We start from the raw sequence: 23,413 nt of genomic DNA, 5'->3' as shown, positions 1-23,413 counted from the left end.
TAGTGAAGGCTTTGGAATGGTATGAGAACAACTGGATATTCTGCATGTAAATAAAAGCCAAAATTTTAAAGGCACTTCCTTAGCACCACTGTACAGTACCAGCAAGAACTCATCTCAGGTTCCAATGAAAAGCATTGGTAGGGTAGGGTGGGAAGTACAAGTTCAGCCCAGTGAATCCTAGACAGGATAAGGAAAACCACTGAAAATCCAAGAACATGTTCAGGAAAAATTCTTATGTCTTGATGCCTCTTAAAATTGCCTGAAGTAATGAATTTCTCATTCCACAGGGTTCCCCACCCCTGCTTACTCCAGAGGACATAAATCTCCTGGTAAAGGTAATCAGCCTTTAATGAGGGTGGGAGTTTATGTCTCTGTTTGATTCAGACCTAACACTCTGTGATGGGAAAGTGTCTGAACTGCAAGTGCAAAAGGTGTCTTTAAACACTCTTTCAAGGCTCAAGACATAAGTCTCCTGCTTGCACTGGCATTGGGACACGAGCTCACAGTAGAGATGAAAATCCCTTCCCCAGCAGTGAAATGACCTAAAAAGTTCTCTATAACATCTCCAAGACTTTCTCAGCTCTTTCTGAAGCATGCATTCCAAGGAGAGATAAGCATTATCAATTTACATTATCTAAACCAGAAAATGGAAACCATTTTAATAAAATGCTGGATTTTTTCACATACACCTTCAACAGTGATGTTGTGGATGCAAATTTAGTTTGCATTGTGAATCTAAAAGGATGCAGGTAATTAACCCCAGAAGTACTTGTGATTCAAAAGTGATAATCTGTTTGCCTTTACTCTCCATGTAGAGAATTTTGTGATAAATTAGTCAGTCTTTGATAGGTGCTGACTGAAAAATCTCTATAGATTTACATGGGTTGAGTTGTGAGTTTTTTAAGCTGTCTTAAACCTGGCAAGAAATCTTTTCTTATTGATTGAAATAAACTAAAAAATTACCTTCTCTTACCAACAACATTAACCAAAGGGCCCTTTTAAGATTGCTGCTGTGAAATTACTCTTCTTTGAAGAGCTGTCTTTGTTTTGTGGACCCCAGTATTGTTCTGGAGGTTTCACTGTAAAGTGTTGCTTGGGACTTCTGATCTGGACAAGAGCAAGAGACTCAGTCTTGGGTAAAGGATGTCACTTTGATGTTCCTTCCTTTGCTTCTATTATGGTTGAACACATTTGTGCATTTTTTCTGCTTGGTATTTTTTCACTCCATGCTTGGTACAGAAAGCAGCACCTTGAAATCTCAGATGAAATTGGGGCTCTGCTGTTATGGGTGTTTCTCAAGCACTTACACTGTAAGTAGATAAATGTGGATGTAGGCACTGAGACTCAGAAGGACAATTTACCCCACAGTTTTGCAGCAGATTATTGACAGAGCTGGGTGTTGTAGCAGGGGCTCCTGACTCTCCACCTGATGATGTGTTTTGTATTATGCTCTTATGGGCAGGATTCCCCCTTTACAGAAGGGGGTCTGCCTTTGAAATTGAAATTTCATAGATGGATTCAATTTCCTGAGGATAGCTGGAATGTAAAGACTGCTGAGACCATGCTTCAAAGATGTTTGGAAGGAGGGAGGTAGTGATTCTCCCTGATAAAATTTGGCCAGGACACTGTGACATTCACTTGGTCTTCACAAACTTCCTTGGATGAGTTGTCCTTAGCCAAGGTGGCTGCTGAATAATTTCTCCTGCAGAAACCCTTTCTGACATTGTGTTGCACCTGATTTTTCCCTAGAAACCTGCCCTCTAAGCAGTAACACAGATCTTTCAGCCTGCAGCAGACAAAGACTTCTAGTGGTCTTGTAGATTCAAATCAATGTTTTTCTTGATAGTCTTTCTAGTCTCCCTGACCTCCCCATCAGGAAGAGCTTTTCCTTGGTTTCCTGATCCTGGGTGACCAATCAGGTCCTAGAACTGATAGGAAACTTCCCATGGGAGCAGGTGTGAGCTCAGCTGCTGACCCTCACTCTGCTTCACATTGCCCTCATTGGTTCTTTAAGCCAGATTCACCCCAATCCTAAGGTAAAACAGCAAAGGTTTAAGAATTATACCAGCACCACAGTGCTGCATTCATAGTGGGTGTCCACAGGGTCTGCTAAGTGCCTGCAGCCTATTGCTGATGTGTTTTCCCATGTTCTCTCCCAGGATGTGTGCAGTGAGTGCCCTCCTGGCCCACCAGGACTGCCAGGCATCCCAGGTTTCAAAGGGGATAGAGGTCTCCGAGGACCACCAGGGAGAGATGGCCAGGATGGGAAACCGGTAAGAGAGCTGAGGGAGTCACCATGCCTGCATCTGCTGGGACCTTGTTTTTCTGTTACTATGGTTAATGGTTTCTCTGTAAGATGATTAATTTTTTTTTCATCAACAACCTGGTGAATCCTTTTTAGAGGCCTGTGGATTCAATGAACTAAACTAGTGTTTACCTGTACCTCTTGTGCATTGCAGGGGATTGCTGGTCCCAGAGGTCCTCCAGGCCCACCTGGGCTCGATGGCCCAAAGGTTGGTTGGTTTTCTTCCCTTGTCTGATGAAAGCTTATTTGTGACTAATTAGTCACACTAACTATTTTGGGAGCAGGTTACCCAAAGAAGTTGTGAATGCCCCATCTCTGGAAGTGTTAAAGGCTAAGTTGGATGGAGTTTTGAACAGCTTGGTTTAGTGAAAGGTGTCCCTGCCCATGGCACGAGGGATTGTTTCACTTTAGCAGTGTCTTCTGCCATCCTTTTATTCACACACAGACAGGCAGACACATCTAAAGGGCCTGATTCTTGGTGTTGAATTTCATTACATTGATGGATAGACTTGAGAGTAAGTTTCAACTCAAATTAGGTGAGAAAGAAATTAAAGCCTCAGCAGTAGCCACCATGCCTGTACCTCTCCTTTTTGAATCTGATGTCCTGGAATCACTTAAATTAAGGCTGCAATGGGCTGCTAGGCTCCAAACACACCATCTGCCCTGGTGGTCTTACCCAACAACTCCAAGTATTTCCTGAAATATACAAGAAAAACTTCTTTTAGCTATATGGTGCTACTTCATGGTCTAGGACATAGGTGACCATAAAACTTCCATTGTTTGAAGTATTTCAATAATGTCACATCTCAAGCATTTCTCATAAAGAGGGCTGCCTCCAGTCTGCTCACAATGCCAGTGCCTGGCCACAGTTAAAACCTTTACAACTGCCTAATGTGAAATAAATCAAAACAAATCAATGAGGGAGAGGTAAGGTGATTTAATGATCGGCCACAGTTTCCTCCAGGCATCCTTTCACTACTGACTTACTGTCTAAAATAGCTCCTGCTATTTTAACATCTTTGTATTTGCACTTGTTAGAATGCAGGACAAGCTAATAGAGTTTCATGAAATAATTTCATATCTTGCAATTAAAAGTGTGGTGGGGAGAGCAGCACAATCTCGAAAGTAAACACAGAGTTGATCAAAATGAAAGTATGTTCCAGGATAAAATTTACAAGAGAATTAGTAACCCATAAAGCCAATAACTGGCAGAAATGCCAAGCAATCTGAGACATACCACGTCTGCTGCTTTCCTATATTTCTTAAGGAAGCAGAGATTTAGGCAGAAAAATGGATTGACAGGTGAAATAACAGGATAAATTTCAAACTATACATGTGCATAAACTAAAATCAAGTAACTGATAAGTAGTCTAACTTGAATTCAATAAAAACAGTTATTAAAAAAAAAAAGTATTTGAAGACCTCTGAGAAGGAGCAATCACAAGGTCAGTCTTTGTGACTCTTTTCTGCATGTCTTAGGAGGATCCTTGCAGTGGAAGACCCAAATTGCTCTGCACTTTTGACTCTGTGGTATATTGTCCTTACCAAGCTATTAGGTCCCGCTCTGAAAGAAGAGCAGTAGAACTGCAGATCTTTGCTCATGAACAGCTTCATTCCTTCTGGCCATATGAATTTGAGCTCTTTTATTAATAAATTGCAACTTTCTCCCCTTTGTCTCCTAGCTCTCAGGTAGCAAACCAGTGTATTATTTCCATGGCCAGCAATTCATTATTGCTCTCTGCATTGTTCACACCTTGCTCACCTTTACCTCAGTAATTTTCAGCGTCTTGTCTCATGTACCAAGCACTGGTAATGCACACATGCACATTTGAGCTTTCTGTCTCTGCCTGTGTCTCTAGAATAGAAAGAGAAAGAGGGGAGCACTTTCTGAGCATGAATTTTCTGGCTGCATCTTAGAAATGCTGGTTTTATTGCTGTTGTCCCTGAAGGGTGTGGGCACCTTTGTTGGGCCAGATGATTCTTTATCAAGATGTGATTTAGTGAAGTGCCTAATAACCTGCCTGGTCTTTAAGGATGTGTAATTCCTCTTTATGCTTATGATAATAAAACATTAAAAACCAGCTATGCTGGCTCTGCTCAGAGGCCATTTTCCACATATATTCCTGGCTCCAGCAGTGGTAGTGAAAGTCTGGAGAAGAATTTAAGAGGAGGGCAAGGAGGGCTCAGTCCTGATTCTTGAGTTTTATTCTTGAATGTCCAAGTGCTTTATGAGAGAGGTCAAAAAGCTGTCACAACACTGAATCTCATTGACTTTCATTGGCTCTTTTTTTTATTACCAGGGTGCTAAAGGAGACCGTGGCATGACTGGGGAAGTAGGAGAAAAAGGTGAACAGGTAAAAACAGAGTGTGCTTTCCAGCAGTGCTGTCACTGTGATTGGTCCTTCCTCAGTAACTCCTGTGATGCCTGTACAAGAGCATCGTTCTCAGAGGCACAGGAGGAAGATGGGAGCTCTTCATCACTGACAAACCACAAATGGGCTCTGTCAAAGAGTGAACCATAGCTCTACAGATTCCATCCTCATCTCCAATAAAAACCTCCCAGTACCATCTGTTTCCTCACCTCTGGACTGAATACATTACATTCTCTACATTACCTAACCCTTACTCATTTCCTTGGATAATCCCTAGATGATTTCCAGGAGTTCAGGTGTCTATGGAGTGGAAAAGCCGGTGTCTCTCTTTGTCTTAGATGGTGAATGTAAGGAGGACCTCTTTTAGGAGGGACTGAGAGGCCACAGGAAAGATGAGAATGGTTTAAATTAGAGTAAACTTTCGTAGTTAATTTTGCCAAGAGCTGAGTCACTGGTTCAAGGTGCAAATCAGCACCTCTTCAATGACATTTTTAGGACATTTTAAACAGGCTTGGTTTCCCAACTGACCTCCTGTCTTGTGCAGTTCCACAATATCTGCTCTCATCTGCCATTAGCACAGACTAAAATGTGCATGGGAAGAAGTACACCTGAAATTTAACTATGTTATTTTTGGAAATGCATGCTTTGAAAACCAAGGTTTCACTTTAAAAAGCCTTTATTCTATTATAACCAGCTCTCTGTGAATTGACATTTGGTGTTACTTCATAATAATCACCAGTTAACTTTTATAAAAGTAGATATGTGACTAATGCATAAGGAAAGTCTCTGATTTCATTCCACAGGGCCACCCTGGAATGCCTGGCTTCTCAGGGGCTCCTGGAAACCCTGGTCCACCTGTAAGTTCCTCTGTTGCAAAGATGTTCCTGTAGTTTCTTGCTGATAAAGGGTGTTGCAAGCTCCATGGGGTGGAAAGGACCATTCCCATCTGTCTGTGCAGTGAATTTGCATTTTCCAGTGGGTTTCTCATGATCCCCTGAGTGTGATAGAGTTCCCCACTCATGGTAATTGCTATTTAATACATTGGCCACTTTCCACTGATTGCTTCAACTCATTCTGTAAATTGTTGCTAAGCTTCAGTTGCTCTCTTTATACAACACAAAGATGATGATTAAAACTCTTCCATAGGGACTATTTAGTGCATGTATAGGTGCTTTCCTGTATGTGGGGTAAGTTGTTAGTCTAGAACTAGCAGATCTGAGAGCATTTTAGTTCTCAATTTTGCACAGTGGTATGAGACTGGATTTTCTCCAGTTTTCATATTGTGTGAGTTACTTTTGAATTAAAAGGCCTTTTACATGTCCCTCCCCATACAGTCCTCATTCTTAGATTCTGCTCTCTCCATGAATAAAATTATGCTTCTTTGTATTTAAAAATGGGTGATAGTGCAGGATAGGGCTGAGATCACTTGGCTCTCCTGCTGGCTCTCCTGCTTTACTCCCTTCAAGTTTGGGGATTTTTTCTGAGTCAAGGACTTTTCTCTCCAAACCACCTTTCATTGCCCAGAGTCATCACAGCTCATATTGCTGCTTACAGTGCAGTTTGGCTCTGCTTTGCTGAGGGTGTGCCACCTTCATCCCTTCTGGGGATCAGCACAACCTGAATTCACATTGCACTGACTAAATGACAGGACATACCAGAAAGGGGGATTAGATTAAAATTCTATATTCATATGGTATCAGTGCCTAAAGGATGCTGGGTGCTTTGCTGCTGTGACAGCACATGAACTTGCTTTGTGGGTGATTTGAGCTCCCATGAGCATTATTTTAGGAGAAGTTAATAACAGACACATTTGCTGTGTCTCTATTAACCTAATACTGCTACAACTACAGAGCTGAACCAGTGGGATTAAAACACTTTAAATTGTCCTATGAGACCTCCTGAACAGACTCACAGCGAAAGGAAAAGTAAAACTGAGCCTGTCAAAACAGAGCAAAATGTCATGTCCCCTATACAGTTTTGTTCTTCAGCTTTTGCTGACTTTTCCCTCTGTCTGCATTGACTTGTGGCTCCTGGAGTTTGCCTGCCACAGTGTGTGCTTCATAATTTCTGTTCTCCCATAATTGCTGTTCTTCAGAGTTATTTTTGTCATGACTGGCTTTTTCCTATTTGTCCCCTGTTTTCAGGAGGAAAAGCCAAGACCAAACTCAAATATCTGACTATTTCTGGCTTTGGAGGCTGATTGAGTGCAGAGGTTGGCACTGCTTTTCAGTGATGGATGAAGAAATGGAATGAATGTTAAGCTGAGTGATTAAAGAAAGCTCCAGAGTTGCCAGCTATGTGTTGACAAACATATAAAATGCATTAATCATTCACATTGTTTCTGCTTTATTTTGTTTAGGGATCAGATGGGGCACCTGGACCAATAGGACCAGCAGGAAACCCAGGAGACATGGTAAGTTCTAAGCTCTGTGCTTCACTGCTGGCTTCACTTGGGTTTAGGTCTGTGAAGTAAAGCTGAGCTGGCATCCATGTAATATCCTTTGGAAGGTCTCCAGAATATTCAGCCTGCAAGTAGAACCTCCACAAATAACCACAGGTTACTGTTATAGCACTTTTTTTACTCACCAAATGAAATTCCCAGTTAGCCAGAGGATAGTCCAGCCCTTGGGACCTCTGTGGAGGTTTTTGTACCTCTTGTCTTCCTGTCCTTGCTATTAACGTCTCTTAGCCTCCAGAACAGGATTTCTAAATCTGTTAGGATGCTTCATGACCTAAAGCTAATACCTGAACTCTGTGTGGGGATTATCAAAATATAACCAGCAACCTGTTAAAGGATGTCAAAGGCAGACTGCTGACATGCTGGCGCCTGGCACTATTTCCTGGCACCACCAAAAATACCAGGTATAACTTTCGAGAAGCCCATGAAGAATTTTGGCATTGCTGTTTCATTTTAAGGGTTTTCAGATGCTACTTTATGGCAATGCATCAGAAACCCCTGGGAAAGACAGATAATCTGATTGATGCTAATTTCAGTTTGAAAAGTTGAAGATGAACCTTCCCTAAAGAATACTCCCTATTGAGTTGGAACAGTTTAAAACTGTGTAATTCCATTATGGATTTCTAGAGCAAGGTTTCCTAAGGGACAAAGTGCCTTTTGCAGAGCCATTTCACAACCTGATCTTCATCATAAGTAAACAGTGATGGTCCTTCTGATGGCTGTTATGAAATAGAGAGCATTCTCAGAGAGGTCAGATGAAATGAACAGGCTGGCTGAAATTCCATTTCAAATTGATGATAAGGTTGTGACACTGTGAAAGACCTGGAGTGATATTGTCCAATCCTGTGGAGTAAGGGGATTTTTTGGGAAGGTCAGCAAGGCACTTCTGGTAACTATTCATTTAAAAGGTATAAAATACACGTCTGCTTCGTGGCAGGGCACCTCATCCAGAAACTTAACGATGAAATATTAAATATAATTAAGCCTCAGAAAAAAAAAACCCTAATTTTTTTGGAGGTTTCTCAGTTTGTAAGAACTCAATGATAATAGTGATTTTTTTTTATGTTTAAAGAGAGCCATCCATTCTAAACTAGAAGGAGTTCAGGAAAACCTCATAGACTGTGTGACATGGGCTACAAGACCACCTTCTCACAGTTGTCCCATCAGACTCTACATGTGATAAATCTTCATCTGATAGAAGCCTCTGAGGAACTTGCCTGACCCTCAGTGTTTGTTCTTTCTTTCCAGGGCAAAGATGGTCCCCCAGGTCCACAGGGCCCACCAGGGCTGCCTGGACTTCCAGTGAGTGTGATTAAGCTCCTTCTAATTCAGTACATTAAATTATTCATGCACACATAGGTATGTAAAACAAAGAAGTGACACTTCTGAGGTGCTTTGAGAGCCATGCATGGTCTGTAGCAGTGTCTGTCATGCTGATGCAATGTCCTTGTTCCAAGACAGTTTTTGTTTTGTTCTGGAATCTGCATTTGATCACTTTAAAGCAAAGTGTTAATAACAATGTGAATCAGGACTGTTCATTGCCTGTCTTCTCATTGGAAGAAATACTCTTATACAGAGCACAGAAATCAAGCTATAACTCCAGTGTAAGGGCACAGGGATTCAGGGACTGGGACATTGACTTTATCTGAATCCAGTAAAAATTATTCCTTTGCACTGACTCAGGTTCAAGTGCACTTTGGGCATAAACTTCTCTCTTCTGGAAAATGTAGCAGTACAACATTTTGGGATTTTTTTAATCTGTCATAAGGATACAGGCAGAGAAAATTCTACTGTAAAGTAGCCTACCTGAAGATAATGGCATTATAATGATTTATGGTTTTAGAATCCTGATTTAAGATTGTTGGCCTGCTCATCTTGTTGGAAAGGGAAATATTGCCATATTGGAAAGGGGGGTGAGGTTATGCCATTACAGGGTGTAGCAGGGAGACGTTTATGACTGAGCTATAGAAGTACGGAGGATTTTGGAGATTTAGGCAAACATAAGTATGTCATGATGAGCAGACTTCTCACTCTGACAAAACCCCCACCAATCATCCTTGTCAATTTTACTCTGTTTTGCATTTCATTTAACAGGGCATTGCTGGGAATGATGGCAAAGATGGCAAACCAGGATCTCTGGGGGAGCCGGTAATGTAATTTAAAACTGTTTTGCTCAGTCAATCAGAAGCTGCATCCAGTTGTTGTTTTTGAAGCTGCCTATCTATGGACTCCTTAGGGGGAACAAGGAGCCTGTTTGCACATCTGTTTTTAACACCAGAAGAACTGTATTGTCTTGAGCGATTTATAGGCATGACACATGAGCAATCTTGAAAAGAAACTGTGTTCTTTTACTTTTACAACTACCATAAATACACTAAAACTTAGTGACTCCACTTTTACAGCTGTCTTAAACACTGCAGAGAAAGAAGGTTGTCTTGTAACATTAAGCCTAGTGATCCATCCTTTTGATAGAAGTTTATGGGGCATAAAAAGTTTAGAGGAGGAGTCTTTAAAGAAGCTGTTTGCTGGATTGCTCTGAGACAGTTCTGTTGCCCAGAATTAGAGTTTATATTTGATTTCTCTACTTAGTCTATTACTTGCATTTGCTGAGGGAAAAAAGCTGAACCACGAAGTTGTCAACTAAAAGGCAATGTTAGTAAATTTGGCAGTGGATGTAATTTCTTGCAACTGTGTGTGCTACATGAAGAATGTGCATCAAGTATCATGCATTGCCAGCCTCTTTCTGTGACTTGCCAAATGGGACTTGGTGGTTCTGGGAACAGCCAAGTTCCCAGGCATTAGGACAACTGCTAAGTAGAGGAGTGCTTGTCACAGAAGCTGCAGGTAGTTTGTGTTTGCACCAACCATCCCATTTCTGTGTGCAGATGCTGATTTTGCATGTGCTGATTAGGTATTGGTGCAGCTCTGACACTGCAACCATGCACCAGTCCCGAGGTGTGAGGTGCCTCAGTAGCTCAGAGTGCAGGTGACAGTGCAGCTCAAGGTGTGTTTGGGAAGGTCTGTCCCTGCTGCTCCTGCTCTCCCTGCAAACTCAGACTCTGCCGGACAAGCCCTGGGCACTCACAGTTCTCAGTGATGTTCTGTCTAAGGGAGGGGAGTGGGAGGTTTCCAGCAGCAGTGGGATGGACCTGGGGCTCTCTCTAACACGAGCATTATTGTTTCCCACAGGGAAAGCCTGGAGAACAAGGGCTCCCAGGCCGGGAGGGTGCCAGAGGATTGCCGGTGGGTGCTGCTCTGAAGGGTTCCACCCACTCAGCCCCCTGTACTGCAGTCAGGGGGCATTTCTTGGGCACATGAGGTTCTTTACAGATGGAAACATATAACCAGTCCTGGCATTGTGACTAAATAAAATATGTAGATAAGCAACAACAATAGAACACAGACATTTCTGATTCATTCACATTGGAGAAGAGTAAATCCCTTATCTAGAAATTAAAGCATGTGACCTCATGACACCCCTCCACCAGAAGTCACAGCTGTAGCCCTTGTGTTCTGTTACAGGTCCTCTGAAAGGGTGGGGACAGTAAAGTTTAGGGTTAAATAATGTATGGGCTGGACACACCAGGGATACACAGAGCACAGCCTTGGTTTTACAGCTTAAGAAGCCATGGAAAACTTTTCCTGTGATGTGGCCCTGCCTAATTGCTCCCTGGGACACAGCTGCTCCATGCTGACCAGTCCCTAGTAACTTTTGGCAAAACTGGAAAGGTTATTAAATGAACATTCAACCTAGAGTTTTCTTAGTCTTTCCTGCATCAGGGTGATGGATAATTATTGATTTCATTCCCTTGTGTAGGGTTTCAAAGGACAGAGAGGAGATACAGGTCCCCCAGGTCCCCGGGTAAGTAGCAGGTACCTCATGCACAATCCTTTGGAGAAAGATTGTGGGAATTGAAATTGCATTTTCTGAGGCAGTAGATAAAAATGATGACAGTGTTTCATGTGGCTGATGACAGTGTTTTCAACTATGGGCCACATCTATGGCACAGAAATGACAGCAGCTGTCTTCATTCCCTCTGCTGAACTTTTGATTCCAGGGAAGGTGAGGCAGCTGGTAGAGCTGAATCCTCTGATGCTCCCTTTCAGATACTCCTTTGTGAATAAGTCTCAAGGATGCCTCCATGCCACATCCTTGTGGTAAAAATGCTGGCAAAGTGAGGACCCCTACTGCACTTGTTGGACAAGCACTAGCTCTCCTCCACAAATGCTGAAGAAGTGTAAAATAAGTTCAAGTACAAAACTTACAGAAAAGTGAACAGAAATGTCCCTTTGGCTTAGTTTCCTGTGGGTCATAAAACCCAAACCTCAAGTCCTGCATGAAAATTTGTTCTCCACTCTGTTTGGAGCTCCTTGGTGTAAAAGGGAGAATACAAAACTGAATATTCTTCCACCTAATCCTGCCTTTTTTTACAGGGAAATAAAATTCTCTGCTTTCAGAAGCTGGTGTGAAAAATCCAGTGCTGGAGATCCTCATCTCTTCCTCATTATGATAACTTCTGTATCATGAATGTGTTGGTGATTTTCAGTGCCTGCAGTAGCAGTAGCAAATAATTTGCTGGAAAGCAGAGCACTGCCTTGTGCATCACTTACAGGAGATGTTTCTGAGATATTTTTATAAGCTGCGTGTCATATAAGATGAACGAGGCTCTTGCTGGCTTTAAAAAAATTTTCACTGAGCTCAGTCACACATTGCAGAAACCCCATACCACTTACAGTGGTGATACTGGTCTGAATTTGACCTTGAGCTGATCTCTTCCCTTTTTGCTGAATTGCAGGGGGAGCCAGGTGTGATGGGTCCTGCTGGTCGTGAGGGGCCACCAGGGAAGGATGTAAGTGCACCATTTTGAGCAGAAATGAATCTCCTTCTCCCTGACAAATGAAAATTTTAATTCACAGTGACCCTGACCTGAAACAGCTGCAGAAACTCCAATAAAGGGTGAATTACTGCAGGGTATGATTTGTGCGAAGATCATTAGGGGAAACAAAGAATTAGAGGGCCTTTGTCACTGCTCAGCTGCTGGCACTAAAATGTCAGCTATATCTTTGGATAAGCAGAGAAAGCAGCATTGTGTGAAACCCAGGCTGTGCTTGGTAGCCATGGACCTGTCTTCTGGCACCCATCTCTGAGCAGAGCTCTGCTCTGCAGGTCCCACCAGGCCAGGCTCAATCACGCCTCCTCTGCCACAGCTGCACCTGACTGACTGTGTCGCTCCACTGAAGTCTGGGAAATACCTATGGAATAAGTTGCTGCTGCTCAGAGGAAAAGAAAGATGGTACAAACAGTCCCTCTAGCATGATTAGTGTCAAGTGCAGTCATATAACAGAGTCCTGGGAGGGAGCAGCTGACGTGGGATCCTGCAGCAGCTGCCGAGCAATGTTCCGAGCCGCTGATGGGCCACTGCCATGGGACCTGGAGAAGTGGCTTCTCATTTGCACCCCTTTGTGTCACTGGAAGCTGGTGTGCTGAAAATGGTACCCTACAAAGCAAAATGTAGGGCAGACCAAAAGGAACCACTCAGAGGAGGTGCAGGCAGCTCTGAAGCCTTCCTGGAAAGAGAATAGGCTCAATTCCTGAGAAATTCTCAATTCTTGAGAAATTTCAGATAATCTCTGTCCCTAAGAAATGCATCTTTAAGATAATCTGATCATAACCTGATAGAAATGGCTTCTGCTTGTAATCAGGTTGCATTTAGTGGTAGGTGTTTAAAATCCAAAGGGTTGATCTTCCTCATAAATAACTGAAAGGGGGCAGTAAGATTCCTTTAACCCTGTTTTCCCTAATATGTGAACAGTGTAATTTATCAGGAACATTTTAAAATGTTTGTTACTTGCCTCCATGTCAGCTCTTTCTCAATCACCTGAATACTTTTCTTCCTTTCAGGGTGATCCTGGTCCCATAGGACCACAGGGGCCTCGAGGACTCCGAGGGCAGCCGGTGAGTTCTCTCTCCTGACAAGCCATTTCTAGAGGTCCATAATAGTTCATAGAATGGTTTGGATTGGAGGGAACATTAAAGATAATGTAGTTCTAACCCCTTGCCCTGGAAAGGGATGCCACCCACTAAACCAGCTTGCTCAGACCCCCATCCAGCCTGACCTTGAAAACTTCCAGGGATGGGATGTTGTGTGTGGTAGGAATGTTCTGCAGTCCAGAACTCTGGCTTGAAAGAAGAGAGTTTAGGAGGATTCAGACAATCTTTGATTGAAACACTTTGCCTTTCAGAAAGACAAATAAGAATAATATTGCTAGAAACTGATGAAGACTTATAAGAGTGCAAAGGACTGATGGTAGCTGACTCAGTGGGAAGAACCATTCAATGGATTCTGTCAGGATGCAGAGTCAGAAATACTCATATTTCAGTCCTGCCTCTGGAATCCCACTCACTTCTCACATGGTCTCAGTTTTCAAAGGTAGACACTCACTGTGGGTGCCCAGGCTGAGTTTTGTGGGGTCCAGTTGTGATACTATTCACCTGTACTATTTTATTACAGCTTCAGTGGAGAAACAGAAAGCTAGTTGACATTTCAAAAAGTCTCATTTGGGATGGCTCAGAAATTACTTTTATTAATTTCACGGGGTGTAAAATTCTGTCTTAGAAATTAATCCTTATCAATTCAGATTTGATATCTCTGTTGCTGAACCAAGGCACATCTTAAGTGTGTTGCAATGAGTGAGTTCCTTTCCTTCTTGGAAGACCTGGTAGTGAAACAGATTCCACAGCATGATCAGGAGGGGAAAATGCTGACTCAGAAATGCCAGGAGTTGGAGCAGCAGGTCCCTCCAAGCTGGGGGGGTTGGGGTTTAGATTAGACTGCAAGAACATAAGGAGACCTCCTGTGTCTACCTCATAATTGATCTCATTACTCCTGTGCTGCTGGCATCACTCACTATCATGTCATGCCCCTGCACAACACTAGCAGTGAGTAAAAATATTTGAAGATGGAAATTATCATAACTTCAGGCCACATTCTTCTTTTCATACTTGTATGTTGGAGGGCAATGTGTCAGTTTCTCTTGTTCTTCCTTTTCTTTGTTAATTATCCAAAAAGGAGTGTGAGGCATAATTTTGAATATTGACAATACAAGGGCTGGTCTTTATGGTCAACTCCAGTAAAGGGAAAGACTCTGAGTGTTGAGTTGAGAGGAGTGTAAAACTTCATCTCACCAAAGTTTGTGGATGATTAGCTCAGCTGCTTTCTCAAGGAACAATGAGAAACAGGTCCTTTTAAAGGATCATTTCGCTCATTCTGAGTTGTCTGGTGTCAGGTATCCATCAAATGTTTGAACAAGTGTTTCTCTCCATTCCCCAAAAAAGGGGAAGCCTGAGATGATTTAAAAGAGTCTTATCTGAACAGTGGTGACCTGGAGCAGCCAGAGGAGGTGGCTCCATCTACCCAGAAGGATGCTGCATATGGTAAGGACAAGGGTGCAGGAAAGGAGAAGTGCTGGTTTGGTCCTCCTCAGGCCTGTGGATTTGGGTCCATGTATTGATTTTTTTCCTGAGATCAGCCATGCAATCAGGGATGCAGAAGCTGTGAGGTCAGTTGGAAATAAGATACTTCACAGTCTGTCAGGAGAGGAGACTGAACAATGCTAAAGAAATCCCTGCTGGCGTAGGCATAGCTGAATATTTCTAGTTTTAGCATGCATTACATCACTAACCTTTTTTCTTTTGACACAGGGCAAAAATGGAGTGCCTGGCTCTGCAGGAGAACCTGGCCCAGCTGGTATCCCAGTAAGTAACACAAAGGGAGACTGCTGCAGCCAGGAGAGGTGATTGATGAAGTGTAGGTAGAGTGGATTAGTGTAACTGGTTACCATCCCTGAGGTTTCTATGTTTGAAGATGGCTGATCTGAAAATCAGTAGCTGGCCACAATTTTGAAGGGTGTTTGGCTACATTCCTGAAATTGAGATGCTAGCTGGGTCATCACTTTTCCCAGTGAAAGTTAAGTGTTCACAGCAAATGGAAATGATTGATTGCCTAGCATGGAAAAAAGATTGGCATGCCTCATCTTCACCAGTAGATTTAATTTTGCCAAGCAGAGAGCATGCAGCCAGCAGAGAGTTGTCACAAGGAAGGAGAGGGCCTCAGGGAGTTGGCAGGCTGCCATTGAGGAATAGTGGCAGCAGAAAAATCCTCACAGGCACTTGAGGGAAGAGCAGACAGCGGGCAGTAAACCAGGATCAGGAAGCATAATGAAACTCCCCTGAGGCCATCCTGTGAGGAAGAACAGCTTGGAAATGAGAAGCTGTAAGAAGGACAGTGGTTTGGTTGTTTTTTTTTTTTTGTTTTTTTCCTCTGTTCTGCTGCTGAAAATTGTCCAGAATTCAGCAAATCTATGCAAACATTCCTTTGTGCCCAGTAGCATCTATCACAATGCAGAGCTCTTCCCTCTCTTTGCCCATGGAGACAGTACAGCTTGCTGGACTGTGGGATTAACAGCAAAACAAAGGCAGAGCAGGAGGAATGTGAAAAGCTGCAGCAGGACTTCATTCTTTGTGACCCTTGCAAAGTCATAAAGCCACCCCAGCCTCGCCACAGACTTGTGCCCTGATCAAGCATCTGCAGGGATGTCTCAGAGAAGCAAACACCACAGAATCACAGAATCACCAGGTTGGAAGAGATCTACAAGATCATTGACTCCAACCCATGCTCTGACACCTCAACTAAACCAAGGCACTGAGTGCTACATCCAGTCTACACATCCAGGGATGGTGACTCCAACCCCTCCCTGGGCAGACAATTCCAGTACTTTATCACTCCTTCCATAAAATAATTTTTCCTAATATTTAACCTATATTTCCCTTGGAGCAGCTTGAGACTGTGTCCTCTCTTCTGTCAGTTGCTGCCTGGAGAAAGACCAACCCCCTTTCAGGAAATTGGTTTCAGACTAGAACCACCTTTCAGGAAGTTGTAGAGGGTGATAAAATCACCTCTGAGTCTCCTTTTCTCCAGGCTAAGCACCCGTAGCTCCCTCAGTCATTCCTCAACAGGATTTGTGTTCCAAGCCCCTCACCAGCCTTGTCACCCTTCTCTGGAAGTGCTCAAGCATCTCAACATCCTTCCTAAACTGAGGGACCAGAACTGGACATCACCTTTCTGTGTGGGAAGGTGGGACAGGGTGCTGCAGTCTGAGAGCCCTTCTGCATCAAAAAACAAATGCCACAGGCTTTTTGTCCTTGACATAAGCTCTTCTTACCTTCCTGAGACTGCTGCCATTGCTTCTTGCCCTGTGGATCCTTGCTCTTTCCTTTTCCTTATTTTCTTCTTTTTGTTACACCTACCCCTGTTCCCAATTCCTATCACTGCTTTTTTACTTTCTATGTCTTTATCAGGTCACTGTGGCTTTGGGATGCCTTGTGAATGCCAAGTGGGGATTATTATTTTAATCATCATAGTGTTATACAGTACCTATAGGATGTGACCCAGGGACTCACAGGCAGCTTCCTGCACAAACAGCACCACAGCAGCCTTTGCTCCAGAGGATTTAGAGTCCAAAAATAACATAGAGATTGAAAAAGGATAAAGTCAGATGGATGAGGAAGGGGAAATGATGAGACAGTGTTGGTCAGCAGAACAGACAGTCATCTCATCATTATCATTCTCTGTCATTAAAATGAATCCTCTCCTTTTCATAAAGGTTATTATGGGAAGTGTCTCCTTGTGCTGTACATAAATCCATTTATTTTGAAATGCACTAATTTCCTTCACAGTGTGGTGTGACAAGCCAATATTTTATATTTCTATTTTGAAAAAAAGGAAGGTGAGGAAGGTTATCATGGCAATAAGGATTTTTTTTTTCTACTTTCACCATTGCTGACTTGAAATCACAAGGTAAAACCTGCCAGGAGCCTTTTCCTTTTACATTTGCTGTTTGACAGTGCCCATCACAGTTCACACTTGCTCATGCTTAAGCCCACACACAACAACACAATCCAGCCCCTGAAATCTTCAGGGCAAGTTACACACCCCAAATCCATGTGCTTTGTGCCTGACAGGCTCATTGGTGCTCACTTTGCATGAGTTTTACTCTAAGAAGAAAAAGGGCTGTGTTCTGAACCAAAATTAGGGGACAAAGTTCTGAAAGTAAAGGTTAAACTAAGAGTTAAAACCACATCAGAAGTGTGCATAAAACAGTTCTGTATCATGAACTGTCACTTCAACTGCCCTGATCTGCAAGGAAAAAGGGACAGTTTGACAGAATATCACAAGAGATAAGTGAAAGAGACAGAAATTGAACCTGGAAATAAAGGCAAAGGAGAAGCCCTGTAGCTGTCCGTTGGTTGTATTCTTGGATTTGAGCAGTATGACCACCTGCAATGTTTCCCTGTCATCCCCCATCACAGTTCTCAACACCCCCTTATAAACCATGTGACACCACAACAGCCCTGGAGCACACCTCCTGCCCCTGCCATAATTGTCCCTTTTCATCTTCTCCCAGGGACCCTGCATAGCTTATTGATAAGGCAACCACAATACCTGCAACCTGCTTTTTTAAAATACTTTTTTCTTCCTTGTCAGTTTTGGGAGTCCTGCTGCTAAAATGAAATTTCCCAGTTCCAGTGTATCTGTACATGAATGCTCTGGGAAAGAGGTGTTGGGGAAAGGTCTGCTAGTGTCTGTCTCATTTCTGTCCTAAGGGTCCCAAAGGAAATAAAGGAGAAACAGGCAGCCCAGGACTCCCTGGCTTTATAGGACCCCGAGGACCACCTGTGAGTATGTCTGGGGATGGATTAGATCCTCTCTTTATCTGATTTTAAAGGTTAGACAGGAAGATGGGACATGGTCATCTTCAGTTAGGTTTAAAAAAAAGCATAAGGAGGATATCTAGCAAATCCAGAAACCATATAATTTTACTTCCAAAGGAAACTGAACTGCAAAAATAGCATTTTTCATATGGATGAGCAACCATAATCTCATGTATGGAGCTGCTACCTGCCAGTCAACCCTGATAATGTGTGCATTGATCAGACTGCTTCAATAGGCTTCTTAATACAGGTATGGGGTATTTAAGTTCTCAGACTACACCTCTGCATAAACCTTAGATGGGCTAAATAGGGAAATTGTGAGTGCTGATAATAATACAGGTATATCTGATATTTGCTATTCTGAGGGAAATTCCTTTGTTGCCAGCAACAGAGGTACATTGCAATTAAAACATTCATATATCTGCCAAAGTGATCTAAAATAATAAATAATAAACCTATACTCATGACATTATCACAGCCTCAGAATTCAGTCTCTTTGCAAGGTGAGCAAAAGATGTTAAATTCCCCTAGAGGGATGGAAAAAGTGAACGCTAGGTAATTTTTTTATTTCTAAATTTGTTGTGACAAAAATGTATAATTTAAAATATTTTGTATGTCTCTAGCAGAGCTGAATCTTCCCCAGGATGGTTCTTTTTTTCCTTCTGTATTTTTTAATATTTAATTTTAAAACTTGAAAAGGAGCTTTTGGATGCAAAGAGAAGAAAGAAATACTTCTCTGGACAATTAATTTTAAGCAGCAAATGTGGTGGCCATTTAAACTGAAGTGAGCCTAAGGAAAACTCAAGTGAGTTTAATGCAGCCTAATTTGGATCACACATCTCTGATTAGTTCCATTCCTCATAGAGACGTGTATGGATGCTGATACAGGTGAAGATATTATGTTTTCAGGGGAAAATACCATGTTATAGATATGATAATGTGTGTTGGCTGCAAACAGACTTAGAAAGATTATTTTTTCTGTACATGATATGGAAAAGTGGCCAGAATTTCAGCAACAACTAGTTTAATGTTCATTTTGCTTTACCAGTTTAGGACTGCAATGATTTTTTTCCACTGAAATACTAAAATGGAAACTATATTGTCTAAATATGACATTATAAATGCAAAAAAATATTTAAATAGATATGTATAAATAATTCCACAAGGGTACTTATTCAAATTAAGATTACTGAATATAGTTCTGAAAGACAGGTGAGCACTTAAGCTTAAAATTCCTTAAACCTCTGTATGTGTTTTTCCAGCTGGTGTAATACAAGATGGTACTTCTACTGACAAAATTTACTTCACTTACATCTTCAGACACTTATGGGTATAATGCTGGTGCTCCTTAAGTTAAACAAGACCATATAAAGTGTGTGAAGCTTTGGGAATTGTTGGTAAGAAAAAGGAACAAAATGTATTGAAAGCAGGAACACACTTCCAGTGAAACATCTGCCCTCAGCTGGTTTGTTAGAAATTACTACCTGTTATTTATGTTTACATGGGATGCAAATTCACTAAAAAATGCTTTCCAAATAGCAGGATGTGTCTGTCCAGGAATGGCCAGTAGCAGTAGGATAAGGATAAATCATGCAAATCTGCTGCTGTGTTGTTAACACAAAGCAACACTTATGGGTATTAAGTAGAGCCATTCTTCCAGCTCCTCCAGTGTGATGCTAAATTCACTTTCTGTGTGTCTTAGGGAGAACCAGGAGAGAAAGGTCCTCCTGGAAAAGAGGTAAGTTAAATTCACAGTTGTTTCAATATAAGACTGGTGTCACAGGGAAAAAATCATCAAGGGTATTACCGGGGTTGCAAGAAATTGGGGTTTTTTCATAGCACGGTTTGGGTTGGAAGGGATCTTAAATATCATCTATTTCCACCCACCCTGCCAGGGGCAGAGACACCTTCCACTAGACCAGGTTGCTCAGAACCCCATTCAACTGATTTTGAACCACTCTAGAGATGGGACGTTCACAACTTCTCTGGACAACCTGTTCCAGTGCCTCACCACCCTCACAGTGAAAAATTTTTATCAAATATCACTCTTTCTGATTGTGCAGCCATTTACCTCTTGTCCTATCACTACAGTCCCTGACAAAAAAGTTTGTTTTTCTTATAAACCCCTTTTTAGTACTGAAAGGGACTCGAAGGCTCCTGCAGAACCTTCTCTCATTCAGGCTGAGCAACCCCAGCTCTCTCACCCTGAATGCACAGGAGAGGTGCTCCAGCCCTTTGGGCATCTTTGTGGTCTCATTTGAACTTGCTCTAACAGGTTCATGGCCTTGTTTATATTCTGGCACCACAGCTGGACACAGCATCCCAGGTGGGGTCTCACCAAAGGGGAGTGAAGGGAGAAAATCACCCTCCTCAACCTGCTTGTCATGTGGTTGGGGTGGGGGTTTTTGTTGGTTTTTTTGTTTGTTTGGGGTTTTTTGTTTGTTTGGTTTTTGGGTTTTGTTTTGGTTTATTTTTCCTTTAATTGTTAATAACTGAGAGCAAAAGAGAAAGCTCTCAGGAAACTGTGGGGTTGTCATGGAAATAAATTTTCCTGGGGTCACAGGAATCATTACAAAGGCATATGTTTCATTATTTACTCTTATTATGGATGGTTCTTTTATGCTTACCTTTATTTTCTTGCAGGGCACACCAGGGAAACAGGGTGCAATTGGCTCCAAAGGAGAGAGGGTAAGTTGGAGAACATTACCAGTTATTTCATTATGATGAAATAAAGAGAGGTATTCTGAGTTGGGGCCTGGGGGCAGAGGTCATTCAAAAGTGAAGCCAGTGCTTCTCAGTCTTCCAGGTCTCTTTAATCATTCTCCATCAGAGCAATTTGTGATTCATTTGTAGTGCACCAGATGTTGCACTCAGCAACTTTGCCAGCTCAGCTGTGAGTGTTTCTCTGTGTTTGGAAATCAGAAGTTTGCTTCTTATTTTGTGGTGGTAATGTCCTTCTCTTCACTTAGGGAGAACCTGGCATCAAAGGTGAAAAAGGCCTTCGAGGAGAAAAGGGTCCTCCAGGTGATCCTGGGATACCTGGCCACAAGGGCCATCCAGGACTGATGGGTCCCCACGGACCTCCAGGAGACACTGGGCAAGTTGGACCTCCTGGTCCTCCAGGGCAGCCAGGATTTCCAGGACCAAGGGTAAGGTTGCCAGAAAAAAGCTTCGTACAGTACTTTTGCTGCCACAGGGATCAGAAAAGTGCCTCAGAGTGTTGTGGTTTGTGTTTGGTTTGTTCCGTTCTCCCCTCTCCTAGCTTGGCAAGTTGGTCTGGCTCAAACCCCCAGTTATGTCAATCACGGTTTTCCCCTCCTCATTTTCCCTCATTATCCCTTATTTGTCCTTGTATCCCCTCCCCAGGCCTTCTGCCAATCACCGGCACCCCGCCCCAAGTTCCAGAATCTTCCAGCTAGGGTGTTGAGTGATTGGCTGGTAGGCCTGGGCTCCTCCCCTGACCTATCCCCATTGATCCACACCACCCATCAGTCTTCAATGTATGCAAATTTTCGTTCTATGATTGGTTTCTTGTGTACCCACCCCTTCCCTGTAAAACCCGGTCCCCGGAGGGGCTCGGGGCTCCTCCTCCGCTCGCCACCTTTGGGTGGCCACCCTGCACTTCCCCTACCCTGGATTAAACCAAGTTAATTCACCCAGCAGAGGAGGGCCGTCTCTTTTCTTCACTCCTGCGGCGTGGTTGCTTCAATATCGGTGACTGTTTCCTCTCGCCCCACCCACGGTCGGCACATGCCACTGGCTTCGTGCCAGGGGAGTGCCGGTGTAACTGAAGGTGGCTGGACTCTCTAAATCCCTTCAGCCGGGCCCCCCTTAAAAACAGCCACAGCTTCATCAGAGTACATTGAGGATGACAGAAACTGGAGCAGGAGCATGTTTTAATGGGGAGGCAGTGCTTTCAGCTCTTAATACCCATAAAGGGGAGCTGTGTAAGGGATCAGGGAATCATGGAATCATAGAGTGGTTTGGGTTAGAAGAAACCTTGAAGACCATCAGTTCCACCCCCCCTGCCATGGATGGGGACATTTTCCACTAGACCAGGTTGCTCCAAGCTGTGTCCAGCCCAGCCTCAGACGCTTCCATGGATGGAAGTTAGGAAAGGCTTATGTGGGTGTTGACTTGCACTTCAGGGGAGTTAAATAATCCAGACTCATAGTCAGTGTGGCCAGTTGCTGACACCTTTTACCCCTAAATGCCTAAATCCGGTCCTGTGATGTTGGCCGTGGCACTGGAGTGTAAAAAAAGATTCTTTCTATGAGGGCAATAATGTGTAGCAGTTCATACAGAGGACCAATACCTTCTTCTGCTGCTGGTTGTTACGAGAGAAAAAATGCTGAGCCATGGAAAGGTCACTGCTCTATTCCTGGAAGTCCTGTAGTCAGCTCATCAGAATTCATGAAATACTATTTTTGTTTAATATTCTCCCTCTTTTTTTTTTCCTCCCCCTGCTGGGAAACAGTCTCACTACTGAGAATGCCTGAGGGTGGTTTATGTTGCAGAATGAGAAAAACTACCAACAGCAGTGAAGCCACTGTTCCTATCCTGAGAACGAATTGGAGATCATCTCTGAGGAGAATAAACAGAGAATAATCTCTGATGTAAAAACTGACTAAATTTTAGACAAAGCATTTCTTTGTGTTTGAAATCAAGTGATGATTATGGAAACTTAATTTAACTAATGGGGTTAAAACTTGAAAAGATAATTTTTAAGCCTTTAAAGTATGCTCCGCAATTATGTTTACTTAGTGGGATATACACTAAGAGCCATCAAAAATGCTTAGTACTTAATGATAAAATTGTTTCTTTTGTCACCAGTGACACATCTTTTTCTCATGCAAAATTTGTGTCAGGAAGGAGGCGGTAAATGGACCAATTCTGTATTTATCAGCAATGCTATTGATTAAAATTGAAATGTCACTTAGTTATTTAATAAGATACCATTTTTTAATGAAGAATAACTTCTGATTCAGAAGAGCTCACTAGGTTTTCATAAACATAGAGAACACAAACTGCATCCTTTTATGTTAAAAGAGTAAGGGCGAGGGAAAAGCAACACTTTTGCAAGCAGTTGATGCACAAAAGAATGCAGTCTTTAGGTTGACCAGAAGTACTTTCAAAACTGACAGAAATGCAAAAAATTATTCTAGCCAAAAAAATGAAAAGTATATTTTGAGTGGAACATCTCACTTTCTGATTTCTAAAAAAAAATACTTGATCTTTCTGCTTGAAAATGGTTTATTGTTTAAGCATAGCTGCAATTTTCTTTTGAGTTCTTACAAAGGCAAGAGCCTGGCAACCCTAAAACCTGTTTTTTATTATTATTTACAATCTAAAAAATTCTTCCACCTATAAAAAATGCTTTCATAATTTTTTTAGTTGCATCATCCAGAGTTGTAGTTCACATTACTTTGAGTTTTTACAGCTATTACAGCTGTACAACAGCAGCAGCACAAAAGAATTAAGAGAAAGGATGAAAGATACTGTGCCTT

The 23,413-nt window shown here is 42.5% G+C and overlaps 1 protein-coding gene across 1 annotated transcript in view; it reads left to right on the top strand.

Moving 5' to 3' along the window:
• COL22A1 (collagen type XXII alpha 1 chain) overlaps positions 1-23,413 on the top strand; it is a 237,177-nt gene that overhangs the window by 197,195 nt on the left and 16,569 nt on the right. Inside the window, 17 exon segments of the mRNA XM_036379115.2 lie at positions 288-335; positions 2,160-2,273; positions 2,460-2,513; positions 4,606-4,659; positions 5,481-5,534; positions 7,037-7,090; positions 8,384-8,437; positions 9,230-9,283; positions 10,325-10,378; positions 10,953-10,997; positions 11,932-11,985; positions 13,038-13,091; positions 14,838-14,891; positions 17,799-17,870; positions 19,609-19,644; positions 20,550-20,594; positions 20,876-21,055. Of these exon segments, the coding sequence (XP_036235008.1) occupies positions 288-335; positions 2,160-2,273; positions 2,460-2,513; positions 4,606-4,659; positions 5,481-5,534; positions 7,037-7,090; positions 8,384-8,437; positions 9,230-9,283; positions 10,325-10,378; positions 10,953-10,997; positions 11,932-11,985; positions 13,038-13,091; positions 14,838-14,891; positions 17,799-17,870; positions 19,609-19,644; positions 20,550-20,594; positions 20,876-21,055 (1,080 nt within the window).

This window comes from Molothrus ater, chromosome 1, assembly GCF_012460135.2.
Source record: "Molothrus ater isolate BHLD 08-10-18 breed brown headed cowbird chromosome 1, BPBGC_Mater_1.1, whole genome shotgun sequence".
Taxonomy (NCBI): Eukaryota; Metazoa; Chordata; class Aves; order Passeriformes; family Icteridae; genus Molothrus; species Molothrus ater.
Note: the sequence above shows the minus strand (reverse complement) of the source record. Positions and strands in the feature narration are given on the sequence as shown.